The 16,994-nt window shown below is 36.2% G+C and overlaps 1 protein-coding gene across 1 annotated transcript in view; it reads left to right on the forward strand.

Moving 5' to 3' along the window:
• LOC129220822 (voltage-dependent T-type calcium channel subunit alpha-1G-like) overlaps nucleotides 1-16,994 on the forward strand; it is a 188,240-nt gene that overhangs the window by 129,172 nt on the left and 42,074 nt on the right. Inside the window, exons 15-22 of the mRNA XM_054855252.1 lie at nucleotides 1,993-2,213; nucleotides 4,232-4,390; nucleotides 5,145-5,314; nucleotides 6,453-6,825; nucleotides 8,655-8,734; nucleotides 9,515-9,707; nucleotides 12,981-13,165; nucleotides 14,580-14,706. Of these exons, the coding sequence (XP_054711227.1) occupies nucleotides 1,993-2,213; nucleotides 4,232-4,390; nucleotides 5,145-5,314; nucleotides 6,453-6,825; nucleotides 8,655-8,734; nucleotides 9,515-9,707; nucleotides 12,981-13,165; nucleotides 14,580-14,706 (1,508 nt within the window). The remainder of the gene's footprint in view (nucleotides 1-1,992; nucleotides 2,214-4,231; nucleotides 4,391-5,144; nucleotides 5,315-6,452; nucleotides 6,826-8,654; nucleotides 8,735-9,514; nucleotides 9,708-12,980; nucleotides 13,166-14,579; nucleotides 14,707-16,994) is intronic.

Below are 16,994 nucleotides of genomic sequence, written 5' to 3' on the forward strand. Positions count from 1 at the left end.
AAAATCATCTTTGTGCAACAAATTTGTGCCCTGTTTTGCATCCATCAGTTTCTGGCTTTGTGTGCATGTACCGCGTCAGTGATAATAACTTCCTTATGATTCTTTGCTTCTTATCCTCCCCTCTCACACCCCTTTGATTTTTGCCCAAGAGCTTAGAACTCACTCTGTAGGCTGACATGTATATAAGCGTATATTCTCGTGTATACATACGTGCACTGGTATATACACGCAAATGTACGAATATGCGTCTATACAGGTATATAATCGTATTTACACGTATTCGTGCGTATATACTCGTGCTTCCATATTATATATACATGAGTAGACACGTACCAAAGACGCACTGGATGTATCCACGAATTAACTCGTGTATACCCGTATATGTATGTATGTACACTTATATATGCGTATGTACGTCTATTATACACGTATATACTCAATTATGCACGTATTTTCTCGAGATACAAGTGCATACGCGCATATGATGTTCGTTAATACGCGTATATACACGTGACACGTATATACATGTGACACGTATATACTCGTGTAGACACGTATACACTCCTGTAGATAATTACGTATACATGCTTATATACATTCTTATATACACTTATGTACTTGAGTAGGCACGTGCATGCATACATCTGATGTATACATGTATCTACTCATATAGGAATGTGTTTACTCGTGTATAACACGACACGTATATATACGTGTATACACGCATGTACTCGTGAATATACTTGTAACTACAAAAACAACCGAAATATATAAGTATTAGAGTTATTTATAATGGTTTTGCATCTATTTTTAACTATGACCACTATACCCCCATGCTATGTCCACTTTCCCCCACCCCATGGGGTAAAGTGGTCATAGAAACATAGGGAAAAGAAAGTGCTATAAAACTACTAAAATCAATATTTTTCTTCCTAAAATTCAATGAACCGTGTTCTTTAATAATGCAATGTAAAATAACAACAAAAAAAGTTGAAGTATTTAAAGAATTTATTGTATTTACTATCCACAGAATTTGAAAACCTACGATTTTATGACCACTTTACCCCACCAGACCCTACTTGTCATCCAAAGATTATTTTTAACTTTTTAGTTCATTTTGCAACTAAAGCGTGTTTTTTTAGTTTTTTAAACTATTATTTTATCTGCATCAGACATTTTGAATGCTTTCTGGTAAATTCATGTGCAAACATTGTTACACTCCGCAGCTCTGATTTGTACGTTTTAAGTAATTCTAATAAGCCACTGGCTATTTGTCCAAAGGAAAGTGGGACCCACAAAAATACAAGTTAAGCTAATAAAAGTTTGTTAATTAGAATAAACTAATAACTTATCGTTAATAAATTAATTTGATTATAGAATATTGCATTCTCATCGGATCTGAGGTTGCATCCTAAATTTTAAAAGAATCCGATCACAAAAAGTGCTCGAAAATTGAGTTGCAAGATTATAAGTTTAATTTTGGTGTAGACGGGACTAGAACGCACGCCCAAATGACTCCCGGAGGTGGACGTTAGCGAAGACCCGCGCCTTAGACTGCTCAGCCACGAACGCTCATAAAGTGGTGGAATGTACTAACAGTAATAAGCCACTAGCTCTTAGTCCAAAGGAGAGTTACTCACAAACATACAAGTGAAGCTAATAAAAGCGTGTTAAAAAGATCAGTAACCAGCAATAACCTTTAATGGCACGGCACTTATGCGCTCTCCACCGCACGGGTGCTAACTCTTGCCCCAGTGGCGGACCTTAACAACGTTTTTTTAACTACTTTTAGGGGGGATAGGCACCTAAATCGTTTACCGCAGTGAAATGCTTGGCATTTACTTGATTTTGACGAGAAAGAAAGAAAAAAAAATTATTATTATTTTTTTTTCTGCACTTAATGCGTTTTCCAATTTCAGTCTTCAATTTACAGTGCTAACTTCTACACAGCATTGTTTTTTCTCCTGCATAACACTTTTCATTATTTCCCAGGTCACCGCCACTCCAGGTACTCCACCGGAGGGGCGGCTGATGAGGGCGGCAGGGACGCCCTCTGTTCTCCCCCTATCATCACGCACACCGCGGCCACCCCGCAAGGATCGCCCAACAACACCCTCGAGGTGAACCTGATGAAGGACCTGAAGGACAGGCTCACCCCTCTCATGGCCTTCAGCGTGCCTGGACAGTCCTTTGAGTCCATCGACAGGACCTCTGTGAGTAATAGGTCACTGACAATTATTTCAAAAATAATTTTCACATGAATTTATAGCAAGTAAACTCATCGCAAAATCAAATCCACATGACACACATTTTTCTCGCGACGATTCGTCATTGCTTCAACTCCTTCAGGAGCAAATGCTTTGCGATCTTTATAAGAAGTGATGACTATGTACATTTTAGTTTTTTGAAATGTGTTATTAAGTAATTTCAATTCTATTTGTCTGTATATGTTTTTAGTAATTCTCATTTAAATGTATGCATAATAATCAATCCCAACTGGAGAAAATGTTCGATAGTAGAGTCCTAAATTAAACGCGCTTTGAATTAAGCGAGAATGATGGAACGAATGAACAAAATCATTAAAACGGTCATTTAGAGCCAATTTTTTTTGAGGACGAACAAACAAACGGAGTGTCCCTTCATGTTGAAGAACACCTCTGGAATTCACCATCAATTGAAGTATAGATATTAAAGCATGACGATTTTTTTTTTTTTTTTTTTTTTGAAAAAATGATGTTACAAAATCAAATATACCGAAAACAACTACATTTACTAATATATATATATATTTTTTTAATGGCAATCGATCTACTAATATTTTTCATAAAGTAACATAAGCATTAAAGAAAAATTTTAAGAAGTGTAGAATATAGTAAAGTTAGTAATCTCTAGGGTCTGTAAAGAAAGTAGTAGAACAAGTTCAATAAATGAAAGATTATTGTTTCTAGTCACAGTTCTGGGCACAACAATTTTCCGAAAATTAACTCTACTGCTATCGATCGCACGATTATTCATCAATCAGAGTTCAGTACTTGTCTAGCTAACTGCACGTTATTTTCAGTTTAGCTTGTTTTAGTTGGTCATTCCTGGTCGTTGGTCATCCTCAACCTGTTCCCTCACCTTGCGAAATAACTTGTGGCAGTCGCACACCTAAAAGACCCATATTGTCATCTCTGTAAGCACGTCTGAATGGTTAAAGGGTCTCAGTAGCGCTTTTGACTCAGCTGCTCGAGTTTTATAATAAAGTGTGAAGAAAGACCTCTGACAAGAGTTCACACAAACAAGCACAGTTTAAAATGGTTTGAGTCGACTGGCGACTGTTACGCTATCAAGGGCTCCCATCACATGATGCAGGGTTCCATCCCCCACACACGACGCTCCGTCCGGTTCAGAAATATTAAGTACGGCTACTTTTCGGATAGATCCTGTGAATTTGAAACGAAGTAAATGCACATAGATCAACGATACAAATCTGTGAAATTTTGCAATTTTTTCCTTAATTCAGTCAGAATTGCTACATTATCTTTAATCATTTAGAATAAAGTGTAAAGCAGGAATCATCAGAGCGGTTTTTATCGATACACTATTATCAAGTTTCAGCACGATCGGAGGGGGGAGGGGGGGCTCGGTATTCGGGGTCGATGAGTACCTATGTTATTCAATCACTAATTTATTACTAGCAACGCAACAAATACATTTGGTTGGAATTTGATTTTAGTTCTGAGGTTCAAAGCATAGCGAATTACATTTTTGAGAACCAAAAGATGATTTAAGTTTGAATGGGAAAAAAAATATTACGCAAAGATATCCAATAGTTAGTAATGCGGTAGTTTATTATTTAATTACAACCTCGGAAAACACATTCAACCAGGAAGGGTTGAATTTAGCTTCAGCCATGTTAAAAGCATTTTAACAAAACGGAGAAATAATTTGAATGCAGAGAGTGTCACTGGTGGAAAGAGATACTTTTGAATCTTGATGCACCTTAAACACTTCTTTCGTAATAACATAAGTTCGCAGTATGTCTTAAGACCCGTTATAGCCTAATACAGTCGATTTTATTTCTCACTCTTCAGTAACTAAAACACACGAAATGCATGAGGGAATTGAAGAAGAATTGAAGGCGAGAGTTTTACATCTTTGACAGAATACAGTTTTTTAAATGATTACTTTGGAACAAGCAGATTATTCCTTTTTGAACCGAAATACATCTGAGTTTCTTTCATTTCAGACAGCAGCTAGTCTGGCAGACTCCAGTAGTCCTTCTTCCCGCAGTCAAAGGACCAGTATAGGCAGTGAGATCCTTATGTTTGTGCCAAATTACGCAGTTCCTAATTCCCCGCTGCCCTCTAGAGACGCTGAAGGGTTCCATGACGTCAACCAATCGCAAGTGAGTTCACAGTTGGTCAGTTATGAAGCATCAGGCGGGTTTATAGATTTTCAAACCGATTCGTACCTTTTCCAATGTTGTCCCTTTTCGCAAGCCCCTATTAGCAAGTATTGGAGAACCACTTCATTCCGATACAGAATTTACTGAGAGGACCAATATGTGTATTGCACCTATGCAAAGCGACCTATGCATATGTGGTTCGACTTGAACAAGTCCTATATGTCATGGACAGGTCATCGCTTAATCTAGATTAAAATCAAATGGATAACTTTTGGAAACATCTAGAACGAAAATTATATGAAAATGGGTGCCACCATTTTTCGACCCAGGATCTTTAAGCTGCGATAGAGAAAGCGTGGTATTAACAACTATGACATCTCCCTATAGGTAATCCAAAACTTGAGAACTTTCGAAAAAAAAACTTTGAAGTAATTAGAGGTAATCTAAACGCTATTTCATATTAATATTTGTTATTGTGTTTCTGACCTTTAGATATAGTTTATAAATTAAAAAGTGTCTGTAATTGTGGGATACTTTATTTTTTGTTTTTCTAAATAAATTCAATTCATTATGCCTTTCTAATAAATTAACCTCAACTTGTGTTTCACTTATTGTTTATTATTGCAAACACGTGAAATAAAAATCCCCCCTTCATATTTTTACTACGAATTGTACTTTATGCTTGGGTCTATATTTTGCTTTTGAACATATGATCGTCATGGAGTGCATTCTTCTGAAATAATTCTCCCTACAGAGTATAGGTGTAGTCCAGTGTGAAGAATGTGGTATCGAAGAGCTTCCAGAAGACCCCTCCCCTCGGGTAAAGCTGAAAGGGAAGGAGGATGCTTGTATTCCTGTAGATGAAGGTGACATGCACTGCATAGAAGCCTTCAAGAGCTTAAACGAAAACAAAAATACCACCCGGTGGGTACCCAGCAGATATTAAGTCTCACTCATTTGTATTTTTTCCCTACTAATTCTATTTCAAAAGGTAATCCTTGAAACAAAGAAGGAAACAAGGAAAGGTTCTCTTTCTTGTGCTTTCCCTAAGAAAGTCATTTTACCGGTTTAATGGAATGGGCACTTTTTTTTCTTTTTTTTCTTTTTTTTTTCAGTATCCCAGGTTGCATATTTACTCACCGTCAATCAGAACAATTTAACCAAGTACCTTCACCCAATTACCACTCTTTGCCTATTTTTGAAAACGATGAAGTTTGGCGCTCTACTATGGTCTAAATTTCAAACCACCTAATAGATGCGGTAGTGCACAAAAAAGCACTACCACATCTATAAGCTGATTTTGGAACTTAGCCAAATATAATCGTTTTCAAAGGCCGTGGCAAAGTTGTCCTGGTTGATGGTACCTCTTAGTTCATAATAATAGATATTTCGTGGCGTTATGATAAAAATTGCAGAACCCTCAAAATCCAGTTTTCATCTAGGCAGTGCTTTCTCGAATTTCGCCAAAGTTGTTTCTGTAAGAATTTCCTACATTATGTGCTTGTAAAACATGCTGGATAGATGCTAGATACAGAATGTCCCATCTCTTCTGTCCTTATGTTCCTCCATTGAAATCACAAACCGCCTTATTGAGCAATCACGATTGCTAATTGTTTTCATTTGAATGTCCTTGATGTTGTGGTTCTTTTTTGAGATTGGACCAGGGGCCTCTGCAGGCGTGCCTCCTCTGGTCCTGACCACTGTCCTCCGGGATCCGGTGGCTTGCAAATTCTACACACACGCACGCTCCATACACACTCACACACCCACACACACATGCCTTTACACACATACGTTCACGCCTACGTGCATACACGCAGGTCTACGCACACACAAGCCTAGCCTACACATCATGCACGCACGCACGCCTACACACACACACACACACACAACTAGACACACGTAACCGCCCAGGAGGAGGGGCAGGATAGAGGGGACAGAAGCCGTTTCTAGAAACAAATGAGTAGGGTCCTGTCGAAACTCGTGATTGCGAAAAACATAATTTTAAATCCAAATTTCAGAATTCAAATTAGTTTTTTTATTTTATTTTTTATCCTTTCAGAGTTCGTGTGATCAGCCACCGGCACTGCAATGGGGGTGTGCCCCTTCTGCGGGACAGAAACATGCAAGGCCCGCTGGTTCTGAAGGACACTGAGGTGCACCTGAGCTGTGCCCGGGACTCGAGCCCGCAGTATTCTTTGAGGAGCCGCGATCATCCCTCCCCCCTCAGCAGGCAGAGCTCGTTGGCCAGCAGCAGCGCCGGCAATACGAGACATAACTCACTGACCATCATGGCACCCCCTCGAGAGTTCACGAAGGAGGCGGAGGGGTCTGGATCGTCCCTGCATCGGCTGCAGGAGGAAAAGGAAGAGGTGGTCCCGCCGCCAAAACTGGTACCCGACTGCAAAAACGACCAGTGCGAGATCACGGAGAAAGTAAGTGCGTTTGAAGTTACCCTGTCAACCCTAGTATACCAGACATCAGTGCTACAGGGGGAATGTCAGAATAGAATGAAACTGATACCTTAGGAAAAATTAATATAAATCATTAGAAAACCGTTAGATGAAATAACTGACTAAGTTTGGAAGTACATTACTCCCAAACTACTAAAATTAAAAGCAAATTTATGAACATTGGAAAAATTAAGTTCCTTTTTACGAAAAAATAACTTATTTTTCGTAGCGTGGATGATCATCTCGGACAGAGCCTAAAGTATACCTAACACCTTGGTTTCATTGAATATTTTGAAATGTTTCTCAAGACTTCTAGAATTTCACGACACCGGGAACGAATTTGTCACTGTAAAATTTGGTACTTTAAGGCACTTATCTGCTGCTGAATCAGGTTCAACTCAAGTGAGTAAGATGGTCAATGCATTCGAGTGACCTCTAAAGCTTGCAAGTGTTCTGGCACCACATAAAGTCAAGATTTTTAGCCATTAGCGAAAATTCTGGTGCAACAGCACCCTTAAACAGACGATCGCGGAGTAACAATACTTAGTCCGCATAACTCCTAGTGGTTACAAAACCTCTTTGAACGATAAGTAACTCAGTGCAGCCATTTGCCATGATTCATTTCATGAAACTAATAAACCACGCTCGCAGTAACGGGTTATTTTATCGAAAAGGTAAGGCAAATTGCCTGGTGTTCTCTTTTAATAAATATCAAAACACCTCTAGATTCAGAGTTCCGGCTGAATATATACTCGTTACTAAATATTACTCGAGCTCAGTTCTCTTGGACCCATTAAACGCTGTTAAAGCACAAGTTTAAACTCCCCCCCCCCCAGGGGCAGCTGGAGTGAGTGGTAAACAAAGACTTTTTTTGACTGTCATCATTGTAATTCGCAGTGACGTCCTAATAACTTAGCCGTGTTATGTTGTACCGTCAGGGGATATGCACAGGAGTGCAGTTTTTTTGTTAAACTGCAATTAATTAGTACAAGTAATTGAAGAATTTGGCATTGATTGCAAGGTTAATTTAATAAGCATTTTTTTTTTTTCGTTTTCTTTTATTTTAGATGATCAGTGTATATTCAATCTCGTTTATGGTTGGTGTTGTTGTTACGGTGGCATGGATGGGATCGTCTTTTTTATCTGTAGAAAAAAAAAACATTTGCGCAGGAATTACTCCTCACATGCTAAGTTAGTGCTACTGAAGTTTGATTTAGTGCTCGAAATTGAGCCCTAAAAAGCCATCCTAAAGCTAGAGAATAATAGGGGGAAATTTTGAAAATGGGTCTCAGAGAAAAACTGCATACGAGTAAACGATTCCCACTGTTCTTGAAAAGTCCTTGAGCTTAATTTCTTCAGGTCCCTTAAATGCAAGAGTGTGGTCCTTAAAAAAGTACTTGAATTTTTAAGCTTATAACAAATGTGAGACGTTTGTATTGGTCAAAGATTTCTCACGCAAGAGGTTTTCCCTTTTGCATAGTAAATAAATTCTGCAGTTTCAATCGGTTCTTCTAAAAAATAATAAGCACTAAAAACGATTGATTTTTTTTTTTTTTTTGCATTGAAGAGGAAAAAAGAAGAAGGGAAAAAACGGGTTGTTTGAAACTCTAGCGTGATATTTTGGTTTAATCTCATATGTATAGGTCCAGTAGTGAATGAGTGCTTTCGGACTACAAATCAAATGCTTTTTATCAAAAATACCAAATATTTGTGTATAATTCATTTTACTTCATCCAATATAACATCACAGAAAAAAAAATGCTTCCCATACTAATAAATCTGCATAATTTTAATGATTAATTTGCTTTTAGATTTGCTGGATCATCGAACCAAAAGGCTGGATCAAAAAGAGAGAAAATTATTCTATATTTTTATTTCCCCCTGCTAATCGGTAAGAAGAATTTAATCTCTAAAATGTTTTATTAATTTTTTTTTCCTTATTTTTATGGTTTCCTTTAAATATAATTTTAATATATGTGTTTTGTTTTGTATGAGATGTACTTTTCTAGCCATATAAATTTGCATAAAATTTAAAGCACCTTAAATAACAAAGGCAAAAAGTGCTTCTCTTTTCAAGTCACTTGTTTTTATGATTTGCGAATGGTTTGGTTTATGACTTCGTGATCTACAGTAAACAAGTAAACTAGGAGAAGAAGAAGAAATATAAGTGAACAGTGCGATTGTGAAGAGTCAGATCAGAGTGATAACAGTTTTTCATATTTTTTGATACTACCATATATTGTTAAAAACACCCAAACTTTATTATCATTTTAAAATCATACTTAAAATTGTTAGGTTTTGTTCAGAGAATAATATTTATTTCGTAGGTATATCTTATCCATCGACTAGTTTTTTACCAAACTAGTTTTTACGTTTAAATTATAATATTGTATTTTTAATTTAAATAAATATGAACATACTTGTATAAGTCAAAATTTGGATGGAAAAATTTGTCGGGGAACAACAATTATGACTTTTCAGCTATATTAAAATTTTTCATATTATGAACTGCGCTGTGCATTACTTAATTCACTTTCGATATTTAAAAAAAAAATTAATTTTATTACTGAAAACTCATAACAATTATAATTTTCTCACAATTTCTACAATAATTATGAATTATTTGTAACACAGAAATACTGATATTTCTTGTTCTTCTTTCCTCCGGCAGGTTTCGGCAGCTGTGCAATTTGATTGCGAGTAAGAAGGCTTTCGACTACGGGGTCTTGTTCTTCATTTCCTTGAATTGCATAACCCTAGCAATGGAGAGGCCAACTATCCCGCCGGGCAGCTTGGAAAGGACAATACTTACTGCCGCCAACTACATGTTCACCGTTGTCTTTGCCATCGAAATGTTTATTAAGGTGGGTGGGTGCACACGAACTTTTTCCGGCTTTAAAGATCAGTTTCAGCCTAACCATATTCTGAATCGTTGCTATTTTAATGCAGAGACATAGCTATTTTTTTCACACAAGTAACTATGTTGTTAAACCAGGAGATATAAGATTTTCGTTTTTCGACTAATTGGTTGATAATTGATTCGTGTGACGAGAACTAATTTAAGTCTGCAATAACTTTAGTTGCAATCAGAATACGGAACTTGAGAGGTCAGTTTTCATTTTCATTAGTATAAGTTCGCAATAACATTTAAATCACTAAGTGTATTTTTTAAAACTTATTCTGTACAAATAAATATTTTCCTTGAAAATGACAGCCTTTGCGTCTAAAACAGAAAAAAAAACTTTTACTTCAGAGAACTCAAGAGAAACAAATTACTGCATCATTAGTTCAATTCATTTATGAATGCAGATTATCATCAATAAATATTTTCTGAAAATTAAACAGTTTTGCTCTTTATCCAATGAATTAGTTATTTATGAATTAATTTTTATGGCATAGTTAAATGAAGAAACATCAAAGGCCCTAGTATTTTATTACTTGGAGAAAATACATACAGCGAAAAAGAGAGTGAATGAGTAACACATAAGAAGGCGTAGGGTAGACCGGGGCACATTTACGCATGGGGCACGTTTACCCAGTGTCCTTTTTCCAAAATGAGTTATAACTGGAGAGCCAACAGTCATATCAGATTGATGCTGCTCCCTAGCAAATATTCTCACAAGTGTTTGAGCATCAGTCGAGCTTCGGTTTAGCATGCGGATAGGAAAATCTGTTTTCTACCAAGTTGAGTAAATTTTGTGTTGAACGTTCTGACGTTTGTTGTGAGTAAATAATGCATAGTTAATAACAAATAAATATATAAAAATTAGCGGAATTTTGCCCTTTTTTTGAGAATTGTATTTGGATGGACAGAAAAGTTATTAAATTTTGTTGCACGCTAAAATTGAATCCAAACTTACCGACGGGGCACGTTTACGCATTTTCATCAGGGCACATTTACGCACGTCTTTACTGTGTCTTACTACTCTCCCTTACTTATAAACGGGCCCCGCGGATGCTTTTTTCTCTCTGTACTGTTTCAAACCTTTAGTATTTTCAGGTTATTTAGTTTTGAAAACCACCATTCATTTTTATTTAAGTAACAGATTCGTATCTTACAACTTGCAAACATAGTGTTGCCTTCATGCCTGTTCAGCTTTAACTTTATACACTATTTAGCCTGTAATAATTTTCTTTATTTTAAAGATGGTAAGACATTACGTTGGAAACACTTACAGAACCACGTTAGATGTCAAAATAATGGAAAGGCTTAGCGATAATCCAAGTATTTCTTCCAGTAGGCCTTCCACATCGTTATCTATATGAACTACCCCAACTGAGACCATTTGAAAAATTAGGACCAAAGCTTAGGAACCAAGAAATTAAAAGAAAAAATAGGATGTTCACAATCCTGACTCCGACTAAAGAAGCCCTCAGATAAGAGCAGTTAGAAGTTAAAAAGAAAAAAACATAATGGGCAAACAAAGCAAAAAGGAGAAATTACTTCAAAATTTACAAGTTTCTATTGAAGCAGAAATAGAAGACATCAAAGAAGAAAGTATGAAAGTATAACCTGCGACAGGGAAAAAGTTAGTACCCTGTACACTGCAGTAAAATCTAATAGCAATGAAGAAGATGACTAAATAGTTTCTGTTTTTAATTAGCAATAAGCCCTATGGTTTTAGTTTAGCCTATAACATGTTCTCTAATTAATTACTTGCGATTTTCTTAATTTTAAAGTGTTTTAAGAGAAAAAAACTTTTAAATTTGGTTAAATATTTATTTCACTTACTCCTTCGTATCATTTTTAATATGCGTAAACGTGGTCCACTCGATGCGTAAACTTACCCCGTGTTCGGGGCAAGTTTACGCAACCGACTTGGACATTAAAAACATTTTTTTACGGTTAAAAACACAAGCTGAGCAACAACTGAATATACCGATTTTGATTTCATTAACTGCTTCATAAAACCACAATGTTTAAAATTTCCTTGGTTAAAACATAAAAATTAGAAAATTCATTGAAAAAAATCCACGTAAACGTGCCCCGGTCTACCCTACTGTATAATATGAAAACATCTGGATCGTACTAAAAACAATATTTATGTTCTCGTTTAATATTTAAAGCTTAGGGAAAACAATATAGAAAATTTGCCAAGATTTTTTTTCTAAAAGTCACGAATGATTCGATCACGAATCTCCACACATAAGTTTCCGAAAGAAAATATTCTATAATCAAATTTGAGCGACAAGTGGTAAAAGATTCCTTTTTATTAAATTTTTGAGTGGTCATAGTTTTTTGTATTAATCTTCTCTTCTAAGTGAATTTTAGCAAAACCTTCTCTTAAGGAGTTTACACAAGTTTCCTCGAATAAAGAAACATATGAGGAAACAAACCTTATCTATGGCAAAACAGTTAGCAGTATTTATAAGCAAATCCAAAGATTGTTATTCACTGGAATCTGGATTGCTGTGTCATGATACAATAATATAACTAGATTTTAAATGAATTCGTTTATTTAGAATTGAAAACGCCACTTTCAGTCAGTGTAACGTGCTTCAGAAAATGTTCACGTAGCTCTTCAGAGACTAGTAACGTAAATACACAATTCCACCAAATGTGGCCTACTGGAAGGTCTTTGCAATCGACTCTGCATGTTGACAGATTAGCGTGCATCAAAACAAACCGCTTAAGTGGCATTTTTTCACGCGTAGTGAGACCTAAATTGTTCTTAGGCTGCATATGGCGTCTTACTTCCCTGAAAAATAGCTTCCTGGTTTGAATAAACCAAATACTGTTGTTCACTAACGACGTAAAAATTTTTCAAGAGTCAGTAAGAAAGAAAAATATACCAGTCAGCCAAATTTCTTTCGAGGGTACGCTGCTCCCTTTAAAGTTTCCAAAGGGGATCACCAGTTCCTTGATGCCCTGTGTTCCTGACCGAAAGTTAAACCGAGTGTACACATTTCATGGAATACATTCCATGAACTTATGTCTAACTCCAACTGACTGTCACTATTTCTCTTAAAATGAGAATCAGCTGTGGAAGTTAAAAGAAAAACAAATCTCTTCTCAAATTAACCCCACTATTAAGTGATCGCAAAAACATTTATCCGGAATAGATGCTTAGAATATTGAATAATTTCGTTGTGTGACGGATTTGTAATAATCTAACTGAATGGCGACACCTCTGCAGGTGATTGCGAAGGGTCTGTGGTATGGAAACCGAGCTTACTTCAAGAGCGGCTGGAACGTGATGGACGGGTCTCTGGTCATCATATCTCTGGTAGACTTCTGCCTCTCGTTCATTGCCGACGGCAGTCCCAGGATCTTCGGAATCCTCAGGGTCTTCCGACTCTTGCGATCGCTCAGGCCACTCAGGTAAACTAGCACTGCGTCTCATCAAAAGTAGCTATACACATGTGCCTAACCTTTTTCCTTTCAGGGAGTCACATCCATGCGATGAGGTACAGTACTTAATGTAGCTCGAGGACGGCCACACGCACACAGCTATTGCGTTCAAGCTGGCTTAAAAGCGAGAAATATTTCAATCGTGAAAATCAAATTCTGGAAAGCGGACTTCCCTTAACGACAAAAGAGTACCATGTAACAATGCGTGGGAATCTTAACCTCCATGATAAGAAAAGTGATTTGAATTGGACTTATTTCTTACAGTTTTGTCTAATGATCGAGTTCTGGAATAAACAATTTATTCACAATCTAAAATCCAAAAATTGATTTTGCCTTCTCAAATGCAGGTAACATGCTCATGTTACGTGATTATACGATAAAACGTACTTTCGATGAAGTAAAATTTAATCAAACCGGCTGCACTGATGCGACTAATCCTTTGCTAAAATAATTAAATTAATAAACTTAGCGGGTTTTTTCCCTCATTTATAGCATGAAAAAAATACATCAAAAACAAAATTTTGCAATCTAAGGCTAAACGAACGTTTTCTGGACTAATTTTATGCAAGAGCGAACGCTGAAATTAGATTACAAATCCAGAAACGAAGTTCACTGCCTTGTGCAGGTAAAGGGCAGTAACTGAAAATTTTTCATTTTTTTACATTTTGGTCATCTAGTGTACGTTAGCTTTATTGTACAAGTTTGCTTATTTGGTTTCCGCTGAAAAAAAAGAGCGAAAAAAACGTCTAATTCCAAGATTTCCCTATGGTTAATTTTGAATTCGGCACTCATTTTTTCAAATGTCTCGAAAACTAATTTCTGCAGATACTGCCGTTTACCTGCACACGGCAGTACAGTCATCCTAGTGTTTGCTTAAGTATGTTACATGCGTTTCTTATTTCTTCCTTGATTTGCAATGTTAAAGCACAGTCTTATGAAGGTATTGTTGCTGTTACATTGATGATTCCCCAGGCTACAGGTAAATCTGGTTTCTCGTGTAACCAACTTTATTCCCAAACTCTTTTACCATTTAGCAAAAAGTCTTAGCATTTCCACGCTTACGAATATAGCACTCGAAAAGTGGTTTAGTATTTCCCATACAGGAAATCAAGCCCGTATGAAACGCAAATCTTAATCCACTCCTTGGATTGCGTATAACCAACTAATTTAGGCGTTTGTTTTATTTTAGATGAGTTGTCGCAATGGCAGGGGGAAGGTAAAGCTTCAATTGTTCGCGTTGTACGGCAACTCTACTAGAAAATAACCAAACATGAAGCATACCTTGCTATTGAGTCTGACCTTCCTCAAGCATTGAAATTGATCGAAGGATTTTTCTTGGAAAATCTTCTTATATTTAACCAACTGATTTAGACATTCCTTTCAGAGTCATCAACCGAGCCCCAGGCTTGAAGTTAGTGGTTCAGACTCTGTTATCCTCACTGCGACCCATCGGAAACATCGTGCTCATCTGCTGCACATTTTTCATCATCTTTGGCATCCTTGGTGTGCAGGTAAGTACACAAGAACATCATTTTCATGACGATTTCTTAAATATGCTAATAATGTTTTTCTTTTTTGTTCTCACTGGTAATGTTTTAACTTTATCTCCAGCTGGAATAAGATATCCGTAAAATTTATTAAATTATCCGAACTAGTTGGAATACATTAGCTTCTGATTATAGTATTGGATTGAAATTATGATATAGAATCTTTGTTGCGTTGTTTTGTGTAAAAGAAAAATACGCTCCTTTTAAGCATACAGTCTATATCAAAAAAATCTTTGCTTCTCTATTTTCTACAGTAAAGAAAGATATCCATCTGATAAATTTATTTCTCGGCAACACCGATAAATAACAGTAGTAACCTAATAAACTTGCTTATTGCTTCAGAAATGATAAACTGAACTTCATATGTAGTGAAAAAGTAGTCTATTATAAATGACAATAGTTAAACCACATAACTGTAACCCTCACAAAATGGTTTTGACTTTGCTGTCTTGTAGAGCTGTACATCGACAGACTATGCCATAAAGTAGGAGAACAATGTTTAGATAGCGCACTTAAGTTGGGGGGTGGAACTAGCTTCTCTTTTTGGAGGTGTCATTTTTGAAAGGGACGTCGAAGTGCAATTTTCGGGAAAAAAATGGGTCTAAGAAGAGTTTTTCTAAATTAAAGAGCTCAACAAGTAGTTTTAGGCGACATTTGGTCACTGAAAGCGGTCATGACCCTCATATAACTCCCCCCTCGATCCGCGCCTGCTCTAAAGCAGCAGAGCATTTCAACTTTTCTTTGTCTCTAGTAGTATGCACATAACAATTATTTATATGGGTAGCAACGTAGAAACAAACAAAAGCAAAAATCTAATATGTCTCTATGATCATGTTACGTTCATAAAATTTCAATCATTTTTTTCGCATTCGAACTAAAGTATAGCTTGCGAAAAAGATAAAGTGGCTTGTACCTGGCATAAAAATCAACTTAAAGGATGGCTTATCAACTAATCTGTCTTTACGAATCACTCGCAAAAGCTCTGTAGTTGAATAAGACTGATGTTGCACAGGTTGAGTATCATCGTAGACGAACAATTGATAGAACTTATGATTGCGTCGTAACAGAGTTGGTACAGTTTGCCTGAAAGCAGTAGGACAATTGAGGTAGTGAGAAATTCAAGGATGTAGTGCCAAAACGGAAAATTTCGAAGTAGTCTGTACGAACAGTTGGAAAACCTCTCCTCTGCATTAGCGCTAGGGATAGTACTAATAGCCCTGGTAAGTTCTTTTATACAGCAAAATCTCGAAAAAAATTTCAATGAAAGCTTACCTAGGATTTGAACTTCAAATCAGTTTTTCTCGGAACTTAAAAAAGTCCACTTACATCCCTTCGCTTCTCTCTGCCACTATTAGTAAATTGAAACGTAGTACAATAGCAGAAAAATCGCAAGACGATTCTTTTAAATTGTAAAACTATCGACAGCTCATACATTTACATCCTGGAAATAAGGTGATGAAAATCCTGCTCATACTAAAACGTTAAAACAATTAATAATCCAGTTGCTAAATTAGTCGTTATACCGAAAGCTAAAATAAACTGCAAGTACGTTATTAGGTAAAGTAGTACAACAACAAGTAACTATATAATTAAAAATTTTTAGAAACCCCGTCTGAGTCGCAAATGTAGAATTAAGTGGGAAAATTGAAAATCCCTTTAAAAGCTTCTTACAATTAAAAATCAATTACAAGTGTTTTTATTTGTTAACAAATAGAAACTGGCAATAGATAAAAATTTTAAATCATTGCGTTTTTTTTCTTGTTGAATTCGGTTAACAATCGTGTGAATAAAGGCTTAGCCGCATTTAAAATCTGCTTTAAAAGAACATTATAATTCGAATTCTATACAACATGGAATTCTATATAACACATTCTATCAGACGTAGAAAAAATTACTCTTTTTTTTTTTTTAATTTTTAAATATTTTTGTGTTGCAAAAATCACGAGAAATCTTTTAAAGGTTTTAATTAATATTTTCATTAATTAAAGTCATCCGAAGACGCAACCTAGCTAAGAACACTTTAGATCAGCTCTCCTTTCGGAGATTTTTTTCTTTTTTTCGAAATCGGTCCATTCGTTTAGGCACTAGAGTGCCACACACAGATACATACAAAGACATGTCAAATTTATAAACTCCTTTGTGTGTCGGGGGTTAAAAATTAAAGAGAATTGCATGCTTAAAAGATCACTCGGTATACGCTCGAAAAGAAGAACAATCGGTGGAACACAATCTAAATTCGGATAACTATCGAA

Source organism: Uloborus diversus, chromosome 4, assembly GCF_026930045.1.
Source record: "Uloborus diversus isolate 005 chromosome 4, Udiv.v.3.1, whole genome shotgun sequence".
Classification (NCBI taxonomy): Eukaryota; Metazoa; Arthropoda; class Arachnida; order Araneae; family Uloboridae; genus Uloborus; species Uloborus diversus.